The sequence below is a fragment of the Thalassophryne amazonica genome, chromosome 9, assembly GCF_902500255.1.
Source record: "Thalassophryne amazonica chromosome 9, fThaAma1.1, whole genome shotgun sequence".
Taxonomy (NCBI): Eukaryota; Metazoa; Chordata; class Actinopteri; order Batrachoidiformes; family Batrachoididae; genus Thalassophryne; species Thalassophryne amazonica.
Genome location: NC_047111.1, coordinates 15,753,457 through 15,768,863, shown reverse-complemented (window position 1 = coordinate 15,768,863; position 15,407 = coordinate 15,753,457). Strand labels below are relative to the sequence as shown.

Sequence of the window (15,407 nt, the reverse complement as noted above, 5' to 3'; positions counted from 1 at the left end):
GTTCTGTTGGACCTCAGTGCTGCTTTTGATACTGTTGACCATAAAATTTTATTACAGAGATTAGAGCATGTCATAGGTATTAAAGGCACTGCGCTGCGGTGGTTTGAATCATATTTGTCTAATAGATTACAGTTTGTTCATGTAAATGGGGAATCTTCTTCACAGACTAAAGTTAATTATGGAGTTCCACAAGGTTCTGTGCTAGGACCAATTTTATTCACTTTATACATGCTTCCCTTAGGCAGTATTATTAGACGGTATTGCTTAAATTTTCATTGTTACGCAGATGATACCCAGCTTTATCTATCCATGAAGCCAGAGGATACACACCAATTAGCTAAACTGCAGGATTGTCTTACAGACATAAGACATGGATGACCTCTAATTTCCTGCTTTTAAACTCAGATAAAACTGAAGTTATTGTACTTGGCCCCACAAATCTTAGAAGCATGGTGTCTAACCAGATCGTTACTCTGGATGGCATTTCCCTGATCTCTAGTAATACTGTGAGAAATGTTGGAGTCATTTTTGATCAGGATATGTCATTCAAAGCGCATATTAAACAAATATGTAGGACTGCCTTTTGCATTTACGCAATATCTCTAAAGTCAGAAAGGTCTTGTCTCAGAGTGATGCTGAAAAACTAATTCATGCATTTATTTCCTCTAGGCTGGACTATTGTAATTCATTATTATCAGGTTGTCCTAAAAGTTCCCTAAAAAGCCTTCAGTTGGTTCAGAATGCTGCAGCTAGAGTACTGACGGGGACTAGCAGGAGAGAGCATATCTCACCCGTGTTGGCCTCTCTTCATTGGCTTCCTGTTAATTCTAGAATAGAATTTAAAATTCTTCTTCTTACTTATAAGGTTTTGAATAATCAGGTCCCATCTTATCTTAGGGACCTCGTAGTACCATATTACCCCATTAGAGCGCTTCGCTCTCAGACTGCGGGCTTACTTGTAGTTCCTAGGGTTTGTAAGAGTAGAATGGGAGGCAGAGCCTTCAGCTTTCAGGCTCCTCTCCTGTGGAACCAGCTCCCAATTCAGATCAGGGAGACAGATACCCTCTCTACTTTTAAGATTAGGCTTAAAACTTTCCTTTTCGCTAAGGCTTATAGTTAGGGCTGGATCGGGTGACCCTGGACCATCCCTTGGTTATGCTGCTTTAGACGTAGATTGTGGGGGGGTTCCCATGATGCACTGTTTCTTTCTCTTTTTGCTCCGTATGCATCACTCTGCATTTAATCATTAGTGATCGATCTCTGCCCCCCTTCACGGCATGTCTTTTTCCTGTTTTTTTCCCTCAGCCCCAACCAGTCTCAGCAGAAGACTGCCCCTCCCTGAGGCTGGTTCTGCTGGAGGTTTCTTCCTGTTAAAAGGGAGTTTTTCCTTCCCACTGTTGCCAGGTGCTTGCTCATAGGGGGTCGTTTTGACCGTTGGGGTTTTTCATAATTATTGTATGGCCTTGCCTTACAATATGGAGCGCCTTGGGGCAACTGTTTGTTGTGATTTGGCGCTATATAAGAAAAAAGTTGATTGAAGTTGATTGATTGATATTACTAACCCTACTCCTACCCCCAACCCGAACCATAACCAACCCCAACCCCCCCCCCCCCCGCTTCACTTTTAATTTTGTGCAGCCATCACAGAATGAATGAGAATGACTTTGTGCTGCCATGACAAAAATGAGGCGCTTTTCGTCACAATATCACAAAGCAATAGATTAATGTATATTTCATGCTGCTGAATCACGACTTGCCGTGAGACTGGGTTGTGTCTCCCAGTGTACTGGCTGCACACTGTATCTGGCTGAGTTGGAGCTAAAACAGAGTACACATATTAATAATTTTTCTAAAGTGGTACAGTGCCCTCCAAAAATATTGGAACACTTAGTATTTCACACATTTCTATTTGTTTATGCCATTTCAAATACAAAAAAAAAATTTTTTTCAAAATTATCTTCCTTAAACTCAAACTGAAAGCAAATCTCTACAACTTGATATACATTAAAAATTTAAAAGCCTACATGATGGGTTGCATAAGTAATAGGAAGTTTAAATACCTTTAAATAATCCATTTTTTTGCTAGTTTTCTTCAGACAATTCAGGGGATGGATACATGAACATTTCCAAGTCACTGAATATGTCTTGGACTTTATTTACATCAATCATGAAGAAATACAAACAGTATGGCACTCTATGGTAATTGTGTGTGGAGTAGAGAGTTCACAACAACTGAGTGACTGTGCAAGAAAAAGAAGAGTGAGGAAAGCCACCAAGACAACCCAGAAGAACTTATAGGCTTCTCTGGCTGTGAATGGAGAAATTTTGCATTGTGTATGTTTTGCATTTTGTATCACCAGTTAAACAACTTGATGATGTATATAGAGAAAGATTTTCTTTCACCAAAACATCAGATCTAGGCTTGCATTTCAGATGTACTTCCTGGGAAATTGTGGCTGAATTTTCAGGACTTCTTTTTAAGAAAATCCTCCTTTGCAACTGGTTATTTACAGGAATTATACCAAAGTGTTCCATTACTTATGCAACCCATCATCTTGGCTTTTATATTTTAATTCATTTATATCAACTTGTAGAGATTTGCTTTCAGTTTGAGTTTAAGGAAGATAATTTTAGAATTTTTTATGTTTTGTATTTGAAATAGCAATTTAAATGTGTGAAACACCAAGTGTTCCGATCATGTTAGAGGGCACTGTATATGGAAGAGAATGGGTGTGAAATGTTGTTAGAAATGTTAAGGATTGTATATAGTTTGTTAATATATATGTCTATTCACGTTGTATATAAAGTGGGATATGTGTTTATAGTGTCAATCAATTCACTTTTTTTACATGAATTTACATGAATTCCTCAATGACTCATTTTTAATCTTTATATATTGACACTTTTGTCTTTTCAATGAAAAACTTCAGACTTTATAAACAAAGTCGACTTTATTTTACACAGTTCAGAATCACATACATGTCTTTGTACAAACACTTTCATAGATTTTGTTTTTATCATCAAAAAGATTCTCCAAAGATTTGACTTAACAAACTTCACAGTAGAAAAGAAGCCGAAGATGATTTTTCTCCAATAAACAGTGGATAGAAGTCACATGACTTAAAGCTGGTGCCAGAAACTGATCTTGAGTCAGACGTTAACAACCGAACGGGTTCTTGGCGCAGATGAAGCTCTGAGTAGAATAACAGTTGGTGTTACCGCCATTAGCTGAAAAACAAAAGTCAAAGTTTGAATTTGTCAATGTTTCAGAGTAAGAAATCATCAAGAAAAATGTTTCTGTGGTCAACAAATGAATGTTGGTTCATAATGTTTCACTTGGAGTTTTGTTGTTGATATTCGACACATTACAGACGTTTGATTCATTTCCAACTGAATCATGGTTCAAAGCTTCAACATACAAACTCTTCTGATATAGTTGTGAAGACAGAAAATGGACTTACAGGTGGAGCGCAGGAAGGTACAGGCAGCGTTGGTGATAGAGGATGAACTAAACCAGGTGGTGTAGTAAAAACCCTGTCGGTCGATCCACATCCACTTGTTCTGAAAGACAAACCAGAGCTCATGAGACCCTCCTTTGATTCACACTTTCAACTTTGACTCATATCTTTATGACCACGGTTGGGTTTGAACCCCAGACTGCTCGGACTTTAGACCAAGACTCTACCAGCTCAGCTGAAGGGGAATTCCCCCCTGAGAGGAACCAGCAGGAACATCTTTTCAATCTGGATTTCACCTTGTTCCATTTTATTTCTGGCTGTAGATCCACAAGTTGGATCCACTTGAGGATCTTGGTGTTGCTGTCAGTCCAGCAGCAAGCCACAAATCTCATGTTTTTTGGAGCAGATGCACATGAAAGAATTTAGATCAGAAGTTGGAAACAGACTCAGAATTAACGACTTCCCATTTGCAACGCAGCATAAAGTCCTGATTCATCGAATCTCTTTTTTCCTCCCTGATGGTGTCAGTGCCTGTAGGTGGCGCTGTGCTGTGTTCAGACCTGCAGGTTGAAGCCTCCCAGCCAGGCCATGGTCCTCTGGTGGCCCTGTGTCAGCTGCTGCAGGAAGATGTACTCTCTGCTGTTCTGCACTGACGCCAGCTGGCCGCCCAGGGTACTGCAGTGCTCCTGGAGGACAGAGAAAGAAACCCAAGACTCACTTTTTGGTCAACATTTCTGGAAACAGACCTTCTGGAGTTTCTTGGAATGACTTCCTTCCTGACTTTTCAAAATAAAAGATTCATGCAGCTGAATCTTTGTGCAGATCACAGATCCATCCAGATCATCACCATGGTTACAGCCTACAGCCGTGGATCCTCATTCTGACAGACTTAACGTGCACATTGAGGTCACGTGACAGTGGTCGTACCTCGGCACTGTACCAGTTCTTGTAACTGCTGACGAACAGGAAGCAGCGAGATCCGTAACTGAACCAACCGTTCGGGCAGAAGTTCATGAGAACTGCAAAGACGCAGAGGACACGGAATCATGATTGTTTTTATTTTTTTCAGTGTAGATCAAATTAAAAATGGATGTAAATATAAAAATGTTGGATCTCGACCTGCTGCATCAGGCGATTGATTGGTCGGGGCCTCGGCTGGTGTTTCTGTGGACCAATCAGAGCAGTGCTGATGTCAGATTAATGTTCTTCATTTCCTCGTCTGCATGCATGAAATCAAAAACACTCACCGGCGACCTTCAGGTCTTTATCTTCAGCAGGAGCTGCAGACAAAATCACAACACTGTCACAGTCGTGTCATATTGTATTTGTGCACCGACTGACGTGTTCAGGAATCAGACCTGCAAAGGCGGCGCCCAGGAGGAGGCAGAGGAAGGCGGCGGTCGTCATGGTGACCATGATGATGTGTTCCTGTGTGGAGGAGATGGAGGCAGGTGTGTCTCAGTGATGATGTCCTCAGGTGTCTCAGTGATGAGTCCAGACTGAGCTGCTGCTCTTTATACACCTGAGCCACGCCCACTCACCTGGATCACGTGACCACACCCACAAACAAACAGCTGAACCTTGAGTTGTGCTGAGAAATGACACGTCACTGTTTTTTTCGGCTCTGAGCAGTTTCCTGAGCTCGCTGCTTTGCTGTTTGACCAGATGGTTCAGGGGTCAACACAATTCAAAGGGGACGTGCACCAGCATCATCCTGCTTCGCCTTCACTCAGCTTTTATGGCTTTTTACTGCTTTATGTTCGTTTCTCAGCAGATGACAGGAATCACGAGTCTTCATTTGTTCCACTGACAGTCACTTTGCAGCCCAACAGACTGGATCAAGAAGAAAAACCCACTGAGACACTTTAGGACACTTTACACAGACAAACACTAAATCATCTGGTCTTCTTGCTGAAATCTTTATTTTCACATTCATAAAAAAAAAACAGTCGCATTAGAGCAAAACATGAATGTGACGCATTGATGTCACAACAAGTAGAAGGAAATAAAATGAAATAAAAGAAGAACAATCTGTTTAAACGTCATTTTGTCTTCATGGATTTAGACTCGTAAATTGTCCAAAAGGTCAACAGACACAACTGTAAGTTCTTTATTTTATTTTCATCAAAATTTAATTTCTCATATGAATTATCAGTTGAGTCCTTGTCACACATTTGAGCAGATTTTCTCACCATCTAGTGGTTGATGTGAACATTTCAGGTTGTCATGTATTTTTCCTATTTGACACAATTCAGCAAAAAAAGTCAATTATAAAAGTCAGAAAGGCGTAATTAAAAAAAAATTAATTAATTAATGTGTTTTGGGCATGCAGACCTTTGACCTCTCAGTGTTATTGATTAAAAATGTCACTCCTGAGAGTTTTAAGGTTCTTGAGTTTGAAGATATGAAAGTTTGCTGACTTTTACACACAAAAACCCAACAAATAAATATTATCATCAGTATCATCACTAGTATCATTATTATTATTGTCATCATTAATATCATTATTATTATCATTAGTATCATCATGCACATTATTATTATAATTCTTATTGTTATTCTTTGTAGGACGCTGACAAATTCCTGATTAATGATCACCAAATGCTGGGAATCTGTGGGCGTGTCTTTCATCCAAATTGTTCCCATCATCCTTCTAAGTTTTATCTACAAAAATCAATAAATCTTTTTATCTTATTTCTATCAAAGAATCAATAAAACTATAAACACGTGAGATTAGTTTGGGATTTATTTCTTTGCTTGGAAGTTATAAAACAACTTTTATATCCCAACTTTAAAAAAAAGGTTCAGAGTTTCAGAGACATCGTTCAACTGAGGTTTAGTCTTCAAACTATTTATTTTAGTTTTAAGAACTAAATACAAGCAAACAAATGTTTAGATGTTTGATATTTTTTTGAAAAATATTAATCTTTTTTAAAAAGAAATCAACACGATCACGCAAACTGAAGTGTTTTCCTGCATCAGATGGAAATTTAATGTAAATACTATGAAACGTGTGTTTTCTGGTGTTACAAGCCGTTTGAATACATATTCTGTAAATAACAGTGGGTTCGGTAATAATAAATAATTAAAGAACCCATGTTGTTCGTTGACGATCCAAAATAAATTCAACCTTGTGCAGCCAGTTCTAGTTTTTAGTCATTAGTGATGTTTAATGTTCAGTCGTTCCACCCTGACAAAAGAACAGATCAAAGACATCATTAAAAGCCCAAAGTTACCGTGACGACTGGATGTAAACTTCGGACCACAACTGCATGTGATTCACACAGCTTCAATATTTCCTTTTGTCCTCCGTCCAGGTTCATTTGTGGCTTTTCAGTCCAAACATTTGTGTGCGTCTGAACATAATAAGTTAATAATAATAATAATATCAATAACAACAATAATAAGTTAATGATAATAATAATAATCATAAGTTAATAATAATCTTAACAATAATAAAATGTTGCTCTGATTGTCCAATTGTGTCAAATGAATTCTGATTGTGTCCAGGTTGTGGAACAGTGGATCAGCACTTGACCCTGACAGGGATCCTGGAGAGGTCACCAGAGGTCAGCATTTGACTTGAGTAAAAGGTCGTGACCTCATCCCTCTGGGTGTGTTTGGTCTTACAGGAACACAGCAGCTCTGATTGTCAGTGTCACTCACAGCTGACGGGACGTCGTCATAAAAAGTCTGACCGCGGATTCAGAGCCGCTGTTTCCCGTCTGAGCTTCCTGCTGGATTACGGTTCTGAGTTACAGACAGAGGAATGCTGGGAAACAGAGCTGACCTTTGACCCACAGACGAGATAAAACGACATCACTGCTGATAATCAGACAAACTTAATTTATTGTCAAGAGAGAAAACACACACACACACACACACACACACACACACACACACACACACACACACACACACACACACACACACACACACACACACACACACACACACACACACACACACACACACACACACACAGTTGTTTGGACATTATAGTGTAAATTCTCAAGAACAAGTGTTCATAGTCAAAGTCAGAATAGAAAGAGTTGATGAAAATATGTTTCTCGATGTCATTCTGGAACAAAACGTGCTGGAAACTTTACATAAACAAAGATCACAATGTGTTTCTGTTCTGGGGAGGACGAGACACATTCTGGACCACAGATCATTGTGTCCTCTGTCCTGCTCACGAGTTTGACCAAATCTAAGTTACTGTGAGGATGTCTGTTGAAATACCTTCAAAATCACCCGATACCTGTTGTGCACACTCCAAAAACACGAAAACAACAATAAAATCTTCTTCTTCTTCTGGCTGCTCCCATTGGCTCTCACTGCGGTATTGTATCACTTCCTGTTCCGGAGCACAGCGGTGTTTTTCTGTATCTGTTAGCTGTTTACTCTGCGCAGTTAGATTGATCTAGTTATCTAGATTACGATTTGTTTCCCAGTGTAATCTTTACGTGCCTTAACTAAAGCACTCCTTCTGCTGAATCACCTATAAATTATTTACACATTATTCACTTTGCGTGTTTTTAGGAATCCGCTAGCTTAGCGTAGCTACTAGCTCTTAGCCGATTTAGCATGGCGGCTTCTCCTGTCTCTCCCGCACTTTTCTGCTCTGGGTGTGAAATGTTTAGTTATTCCTCGGCCTCCTTTAGCAGTAACGGTACTTGTAATAAGTGTAGCTTATTCGTAGCTTTGGAGGCCAGGCTGGGCGAATTGGAGACTCGGCTCCGCACCGTGGAAAATTCTACAGTTAGCCAGGCCCCTGTAGTCGGTGCAGACCAAGGTAGCTTAACCGCCGTTAGTTCCCCCCTGGCAGATCCCGAGCAGTCGGGAAAGCAGGCTGACTGGGTGACTGTGAGGAGGAAGCGTAGCCCTAAACAGAAGCCCCGTGTACACCGTCAACCCGTTCACATCTCTAACCGTTTTTCCCCGCTCGACGACACACCCGCCGAGGATCAAACTCTGGTTATTGGCGACTCTGTTTTGAGAAATGTGAAGTTAGCGACACCAGCAACCATAGTCAATTGTCTTCCGGGGGCCAGAGCAGGCGACATTGAAGGAAATTTGAAACTGCTGGCTAAGGCTAAGCGTAAATTTGGTAAGATTGTAATTCACGTCGGCAGTAATGACACCCGGTTACGCCAATCGGAGGTCACTAAAATTAACATTAAATCGGTGTGTAACTTTGCAAAAACAATGTCGGACTCTGTAGTTTTCTCTGGGCCCCTCCCCAATCGGACCGGGAGTGACATGTTTAGCCGCATGTTCTCCTTGAATTGCTGGCTGTCTGAGTGGTGTCCAAAAAATGAGGTGGGCTTCATAGATAATTGGCAAAGCTTCTGGGGAAAACCTGGTCTTGTTAGGAGAGACGGCATCCATCCCACTTTGGATGGAGCAGCTCTCATTTCTAGAAATCTGGCCAATTTTCTTAAATCCTCCAAACCGTGACTATCCAGGGTTGGGACCAGGAAGCAGAGTTGTAGTCTTACACACCTCTCTGCAGCTTCTCTCCCCCTGCCATCCCCTCATTACCCCATCCCCGTAGAGACGGTGCCTGCTCCCAGACCACCAATAACCAGCAAAAATCTATTTAATCATAAAAATTCCAAAAAAAAAAAAATAATAATATAGCACCTTCAACTGCACCACAGACTAAAACAGTTAAATGTGGTCTATTAAACATTAGGTCTCTCTCTTCTAAGTCCCTGTTGGTAAATGATATAATAATTGATCAACATATTGATTTATTCTGCCTAACAGAAACCTGGTTACAGCAGGATGAATATGTTAGTTTAAATGAGTCAACACCCCCGAGTCACACTAACTGTCAGAATGCTCGTAGCACGGGCCGGGGCGGAGGATTAGCAGCAATCTTCCATTCCAGCTTATTAATTAATCAAAAACCCAGACAGAGCTTTAATTCATTTGAAAGCTTGTCTCTTAGTCTTGTCCATCCAAATTGGAAGTCCCAAAAACCAGTTTTATTTGTTATTATCTATCGTCCACCTGGTCGTTACTGTGAGTTTCTCTGTGAATTTTCAGACCTTTTGTCTGACTTAGTGCTTAGCTCAGATAAGATAATTATAGTGGGCGATTTTAACATCCACACAGATGCTGAGAATGACAGCCTCAACACTGCATTTAATCTATTATTAGACTCTATTGGCTTTGCTCAAAAAGTAAATGAGTCCACCCACCACTTGAATCATATCTTAGATCTTGTTCTGACTTATGGTATGGAAATAGAAGACTTAACAGTATTCCCTGAAAACTCCCTTCTGTCTGATCATTTCTTAATAACATTTACATTTACTCTGATGGACTACCCAGCAGTAGGGAATAAGTTTCATTACACTAGAAGTCTTTCAGAAAGCGCTGTAACTAGGTTTAAGGATATGATTCCTTCTTTATGTTCTCTAATGCCATATAACAACACAGTGCAGAGTAGCTACCTAAACTCTGTAAGGGAGATAGAGTATCTCGTCAATAGTTTTACATCCTCATTGAAGACAACTTTGGATGCTGTAGCTCCTCTGAAAAAGAGAGCTTTAAATCAGAAGTGTCTGACTCCGTGGTATAACTCACAAACTCGTAGCTTAAAGCAGATAACCCGTAAGTTGGAGAGGAAATGGCGTCTCACTAATTTAGAAGATCTTCACTTAGCCTGGAAAAAGAGTCTGTTGCTCTATAAAAAGCCCTCCGTAAAGCTAGGACATCTTTCTACTCATCACTAATTGAAGAAAATAAGAACAACCCCAGGTTTCTTTTCAGCACTGTAGCCAGGCTGACAAAGAGTCAGAGCTCTATTGAGCTGAGTATTCCATTAACTTTAACTAGTAATGACTTCATGACTTTCTTTGCTAACAAAATTTTAACTATTAGAGAAAAAATTACTCATAACCATCCCAAAGACGTATCGTTATCTTTGGCTGCTTTCAGTGATGCCGGTATTTGGTTAGACTCTTTCTCTCCGATTGTTCTGTCTGAGTTATTTTCATTAGTTACTTCATCCAAACCATCAACATGTTTATTAGACCCCATTCCTACCAGGCTGCTCAAGGAAGCCCTACCATTATTTAATGCTTCGATCTTAAATATGATCAATCTATCTTTGTTAGTTGGCTATGTACCACAGGCTTTTAAGGTGGCAGTAATTAAACCATTACTTAAAAAGCCATCACTTGACCCAGCTATCTTAGCTAATTATAGGCCAATCTCCAACCTTCCTTTTCTCTCAAAAATTCTTGAAAGGGTAGTTGTAAAACAGCTAACTGATCATCTGCAGAGGAATGGTCTATTTGAAGAGTTTCAGTCAGGTTTTAGAATTCATCATAGTACAGAAACAGCATTAGTGAAGGTTACAAATGATCTTCTTATGGCCTTGGACAGTGGACTCATCTCTGTGCTTGTTCTGTTAGACCTCAGTGCTGCTTTTGATACTGTTGACCATAAAATTTTATTACAGAGATTAGAGCATGCCATAGGTATTAAAGGCACTGCGCTGCGGTGGTTTGAATCATATTTGTCTAATAGATTACAATTTGTTCATGTAAATGGGGAATCTTCTTCACAGACTAAAGTTAATTATGGAGTTCCACAAGGTTCTGTGCTAGGACCAATTTTATTCACTTTATATATGCTTCCCTTAGGCAGTATTATTAGACGGTATTGCTTAAATTTTCATTGTTACGCAGATGATACCCAGCTTTATCTATCCATGAAGCCAGAGGACACACACCAATTAGCTAAACTGCAGGATTGTCTTACAGACATAAAGACATGGATGACCTCTAATTTCCTGCTTTTAAACTCAGATAAAACTGAAGTTATTGTACTTGGCCCCACAAATCTTAGAAACATGGTGTCTAACCAGATCCTTACTCTGGATGGCATTACCCTGACCTCTAGTAATACTGTGAGAAATCTTGGAGTCATTTTTGATCAGGATATGTCATTCAAAGCGCATATTAAACAAATATGTAGGACTGCTTTTTTGCATTTACGCAATATCTCTAAAATCAGAAAGGTCTTGTCTCAGAGTGATGCTGAAAAACTAATTCATGCATTTATTTCCTCTAGGCTGGACTATTGTAATTCATTATTATCAGGTTGTCCTAAAAGTTCCCTAAAAAGCCTTCAGTTAATTCAAAATGCTGCAGCTAGAGTACTGACGGGGACTAGAAGGAGAGAGCATATCTCACCTATATTGGCCTCTCTTCATTGGCTTCCTGTTAATTCTAGAATAGAATTTAAAATTCTTCTTCTTACTTATAAGGTTTTGAATAATCAGGTCCCATCTTATCTTAGGGACCTCGTAGTACCATATCACCCCAATAGAGCGCTTCGCTCTCAGACTGCAGGCTTACTTGTAGTTCCTAGGGTTTGTAAGAGTAGAATGGGAGGCAGAGCCTTCAGCTTTCAGGCTCCTCTCCTGTGGAACCAGCTCCCAATTCAGATCAGGGAGACAGACACCCTCTCTACTTTTAAGATTAGGCTTAAAACTTTCCTTTTTTGCTAAAGCTTATAGTTAGGGCTGGATCAGGTGACCCTGAACCATCCCTTAGTTATGCTGCTATAGACGTAGACTGCTGGGGGGTTCCCATGATGCACTGTTTCTTTCTCTTTTTGCTCTGTATGCACCACTCTGCATTTAATCATTAGTGATCGATCTCTGCTCCCCTCCACAGCATGTCTTTTTCCTGGTTCTCTCCCTCAGCCCCAACCAGTCCCAGCAGAAGACTGCCCCTCCCTGAGCCTGGTTCTGCTGGAGGTTTCTTCCTGTTAAAAGGGAGTTTTTCCTTCCCACTGTAGCCACGTGCTTGCTCACAGGGGGTCGTTTTGACCGTTGGGGTTTTACATAATTATTGTATGGCCTTGCCTTACAATATAAAGCGCCTTGGGGCAACTGTTTGTTGTGATTTGGCGCTATATAAAAAAAATTGATTGATTGATTGATTGGGGGCGCCACAGCAGATCAATCGTTTCCTTCGCTGCCTTTTTGTTAGTGCCACCGTCTCTAAGCCGTCCAACATAGTTGGTCTCACTACTGTCTTGTAAACTTTCCCCTTCACTCTTGCTGATATTCATCGGTCACAAATCACTCCTGCCACCTTTCTCCACCCACTCCACCTTGCCTGCACTCTATTCTTCACCTCTCTACCACCCTCTCCATTACTTTGGACCATTGACCCCAAGTATTTAAACTCATCTACTTTCACTACTTCTACTCCTTGTATCCGCACCATTCCACTGGGCTCCCTCTCATTCACACACATGGACTCAGTCTTGCTCCTACTGACTTTCATTCCCCTGCTCTCCAGAGCATATCTCCATCTCTTCAGGCTAGACTCAACCAACTCTCTACTCTCATTGTCATCACAATGTCATCTCTGTGGTGTCCTAAGAGGAACCAGCAGGGAAGCTCAGGCCTTTAAAAGGCTGGATTCACCTCTGGAGCAGGGCTGGTGTTGGTGAGCGGGATAAGGGCAGCAGGTGGAGTCACTGTATATAAGCTGTAATACAATTTGTCATGTTTTCTAAGAAGCAGCCTTTCAAACACAACGATCTGCAAACATCATAGTCCATGGAGACTCTGTCTGATCTCATCAGTCAACCTGTCCATCACCATTTCAAACAAGAAAGGACTCAGCTGATCCTTATAATCACACCTCCACCTTGAATGAGTCAGTCATTCCTACTGCACATCTCACCGCTGTCACTCTATCCTTGTACATGTCCTGCATCACCCTCACATACTTCTCTCCGGCTGTAGACTCCCTCATACAATACCACTACTCTTCTCTTGGCACCCTGCCATAAGCTTTCTCGAAAACCACAAACACACAATGTAAGTCCTTCTGGCCTTCTATATACTTCTCCATCAGCATTCTCAGAGCAAACATTGCATCCGCAGTGCTCTTTCTCAACATAAAACCACCTTGTTACTCAAAGATTTCCACCTGTTTTCTAAGCCTAGCTTCTACTACTCTTTCAAATATATTCATGCTGTGGCTGATCAACTTTATGCCTCTGTAGTTACTGCAGCTCTGCACATCACCCTTGTTCTTAAAAATAGGAACCAGGACACTTTGCCTTCACTCCTCAGGCATCATCTCACTTTACAAGATTTTATTAAACAATCTGGTTAGAAACTCCACTGACATGTCTCCTAAGCATTTCCATGCCTCCACTGGAAAGTCATCTGGGCCAACTGCCTTTCCACTCGCCTCTTCATAGCTGCCCTCACTTCATCCTTACTAATCTCTTGGACTTCCTGATTTACTCTCACCACATCATCCAGCCTTTTTTCTCTCTCATTTTCTTCATTCATCCATCCATCCATCCATTTTCTTCCGCTTTATCCGGAGTCGGGTCGCGGGGGCAGCAGCTCAAGCAAAGCCGCCCAGACCTCCCGATCCACACACACCAAGGCGTTCCCAAGCCAGCCGAGAGATGTAATCCTTCCAGCGTGTCCTGGGTCTTCCCTGGGGCCTCCTCCCAATGGGACATGCCCGGAACACCTCTCCAGCGAGGCGTCTAGGGGGCATCCGGAAAAGATGCCCGAGCCACCTCAACTGACTCCTTTCGACGTGGAGGAGCAGCGGCTCGACTCTGAGCTCCTCCCAAGTGACCATCATCTCCTTAAAATATTCCCTCCACCTTCTCAACACACTCTCCTCACTTGTAAGCACGTCACTATCTGGCCAACTGGTACAAGTCCTTTTCTCTATTCACTCTCTTGTCCAGCTTGCTAAATGCCTTTTACTTATCTTTTGCCACTTTTGTTTTCGCCTTATGTGAAATCTTGTACTCCTGTCTACTTTCTTCATCTCTCTGACTATCCCATTTCTATTTTTGCCAACCTCTTTCTCCTTATGCTTTCCTGGTAATCTTCCTTCCACCACCAAGTCTTCTTGCCTTCCTTCCACTGTCCAGATGTCACATCCAGTACCTTCCTGTCTGTCTCCCTCACCACATCTGCAGTAATTTTCCAGTTGACCAAAATTGCTTCCCCTCCATCCAGTGCCTCTCTCACCTGTTCACTTAATTTCACATAACAGTCTTCCTCCTTCAGCTTTCACCATCTGATCCTCTGTTGAGCTTGCACTCTCTTCTTCGTTTTCACCTCTAAAGTCATCCTACAAACTGCCATCCCATGCTGTCTAGCTACACTCTCCCCTTGTTATGGATTATTCTACTGAGAAAACAGGATTGGACCCTAAGATGCAGGTAGCCAAAACACAGAAGGTAAGGGCAAAACAAAGGTTTTCATTAATTCAATTTGGTGGCAGTGATTCAACAACGACTCCAGTAATCCAATTCCCAAACAATGCAGACAGTGTCTTTAATGAACGAGACAGAATCTCAACTAATGGACATGTCCTATTGATAGTGACAAGTCTATTGATAATGTGAGAAACCATTAAAGAGAAACTCCAAGATCCTTCAGTAACAAGGTGAACAGACAAAAAGGTGTGAATCCAGAAAGAAAGACAATTGTCCAAATGAGACAACAATACTCACAAACCCAGGGAAGAAGAGGTGAGTGACAGGAAAAAGCTAACAAGTCTCAGCTGGCTTATGTAAAAGGCATGGAAGTAAATGATCAACAATGAGGGAGCAAACTGGAGTGACTTAAATACAAAACGTAACTAACAAGGGACAGGTGTGGACATAAAAACCAGAACAGAGGAGGCACAAGGGAGGACATCAAATACGTGCACAAAGAAGAGAAAAAAGATGTACAACCCGAGAAGAACTAAATAAAACCCAATCATGAGAAGCAAATAAAAGACAATAAGCACCTGAAATACATACACAATGTGAATGACTTACACAGAATGTCCAGCTATGTGCACCGTCCTCCACTCTGAAGTGTTCCAATCATTTTAGAGGGCACTGTATATGGAAGAGAATGTGTGTGACATGTTGTTAGGA

General features: G+C 41.1%; 1 protein-coding gene across 2 annotated transcripts; it reads right to left on the bottom strand.

Annotated features, from left to right (window-relative positions):
• Window positions 1-3,134: 3,134 nt before the first annotated feature.
• On the bottom strand, window positions 3,135-5,050 carry LOC117516801 (ladderlectin-like). Of its 2 annotated transcripts, none has more exons than XM_034177657.1 (7): window positions 4,817-5,050; window positions 4,706-4,738; window positions 4,578-4,622; window positions 4,386-4,480; window positions 4,019-4,144; window positions 3,462-3,561; window positions 3,135-3,228 (listed from the first exon to the last, which is right to left on the bottom strand). In XM_034177657.1, exons 1-7 carry the CDS (start codon window positions 4,872-4,874, stop codon window positions 3,158-3,160), a joined length of 528 nt encoding a protein of 175 aa, XP_034033548.1. In that variant the 5' UTR covers window positions 4,875-5,050; the 3' UTR covers window positions 3,135-3,157. The 2 variants fall into 2 exon arrangements, with proteins under 2 accessions (XP_034033548.1, XP_034033549.1); XM_034177658.1 differs by having other exon boundaries at window positions 4,386-4,477.
• Window positions 5,051-15,407: the final 10,357 nt, after the last annotated feature.

Bases quoted from the DNA above. Each gene is read 5' to 3' on its own strand.
- LOC117516801 (XM_034177657.1), bottom strand. From the start codon at position 4,874: ATGGTCACCATGACGACCGCCGCCTTCCTCTGCCTCCTCCTGGGCGCC. The intron at 4,145-4,385 runs GTACGACCACTG...TCTGTCCTCCAG, and splicing joins AGAACTGGTACAGTGCCGAG to GAGCACTGCAGTACCCTGGG. The intron at 3,562-4,018 runs GTCTGAACACAG...TTTGTCTTTCAG, and splicing joins TGGGAGGCTTCAACCTGCAG to AACAAGTGGATGTGGATCGA.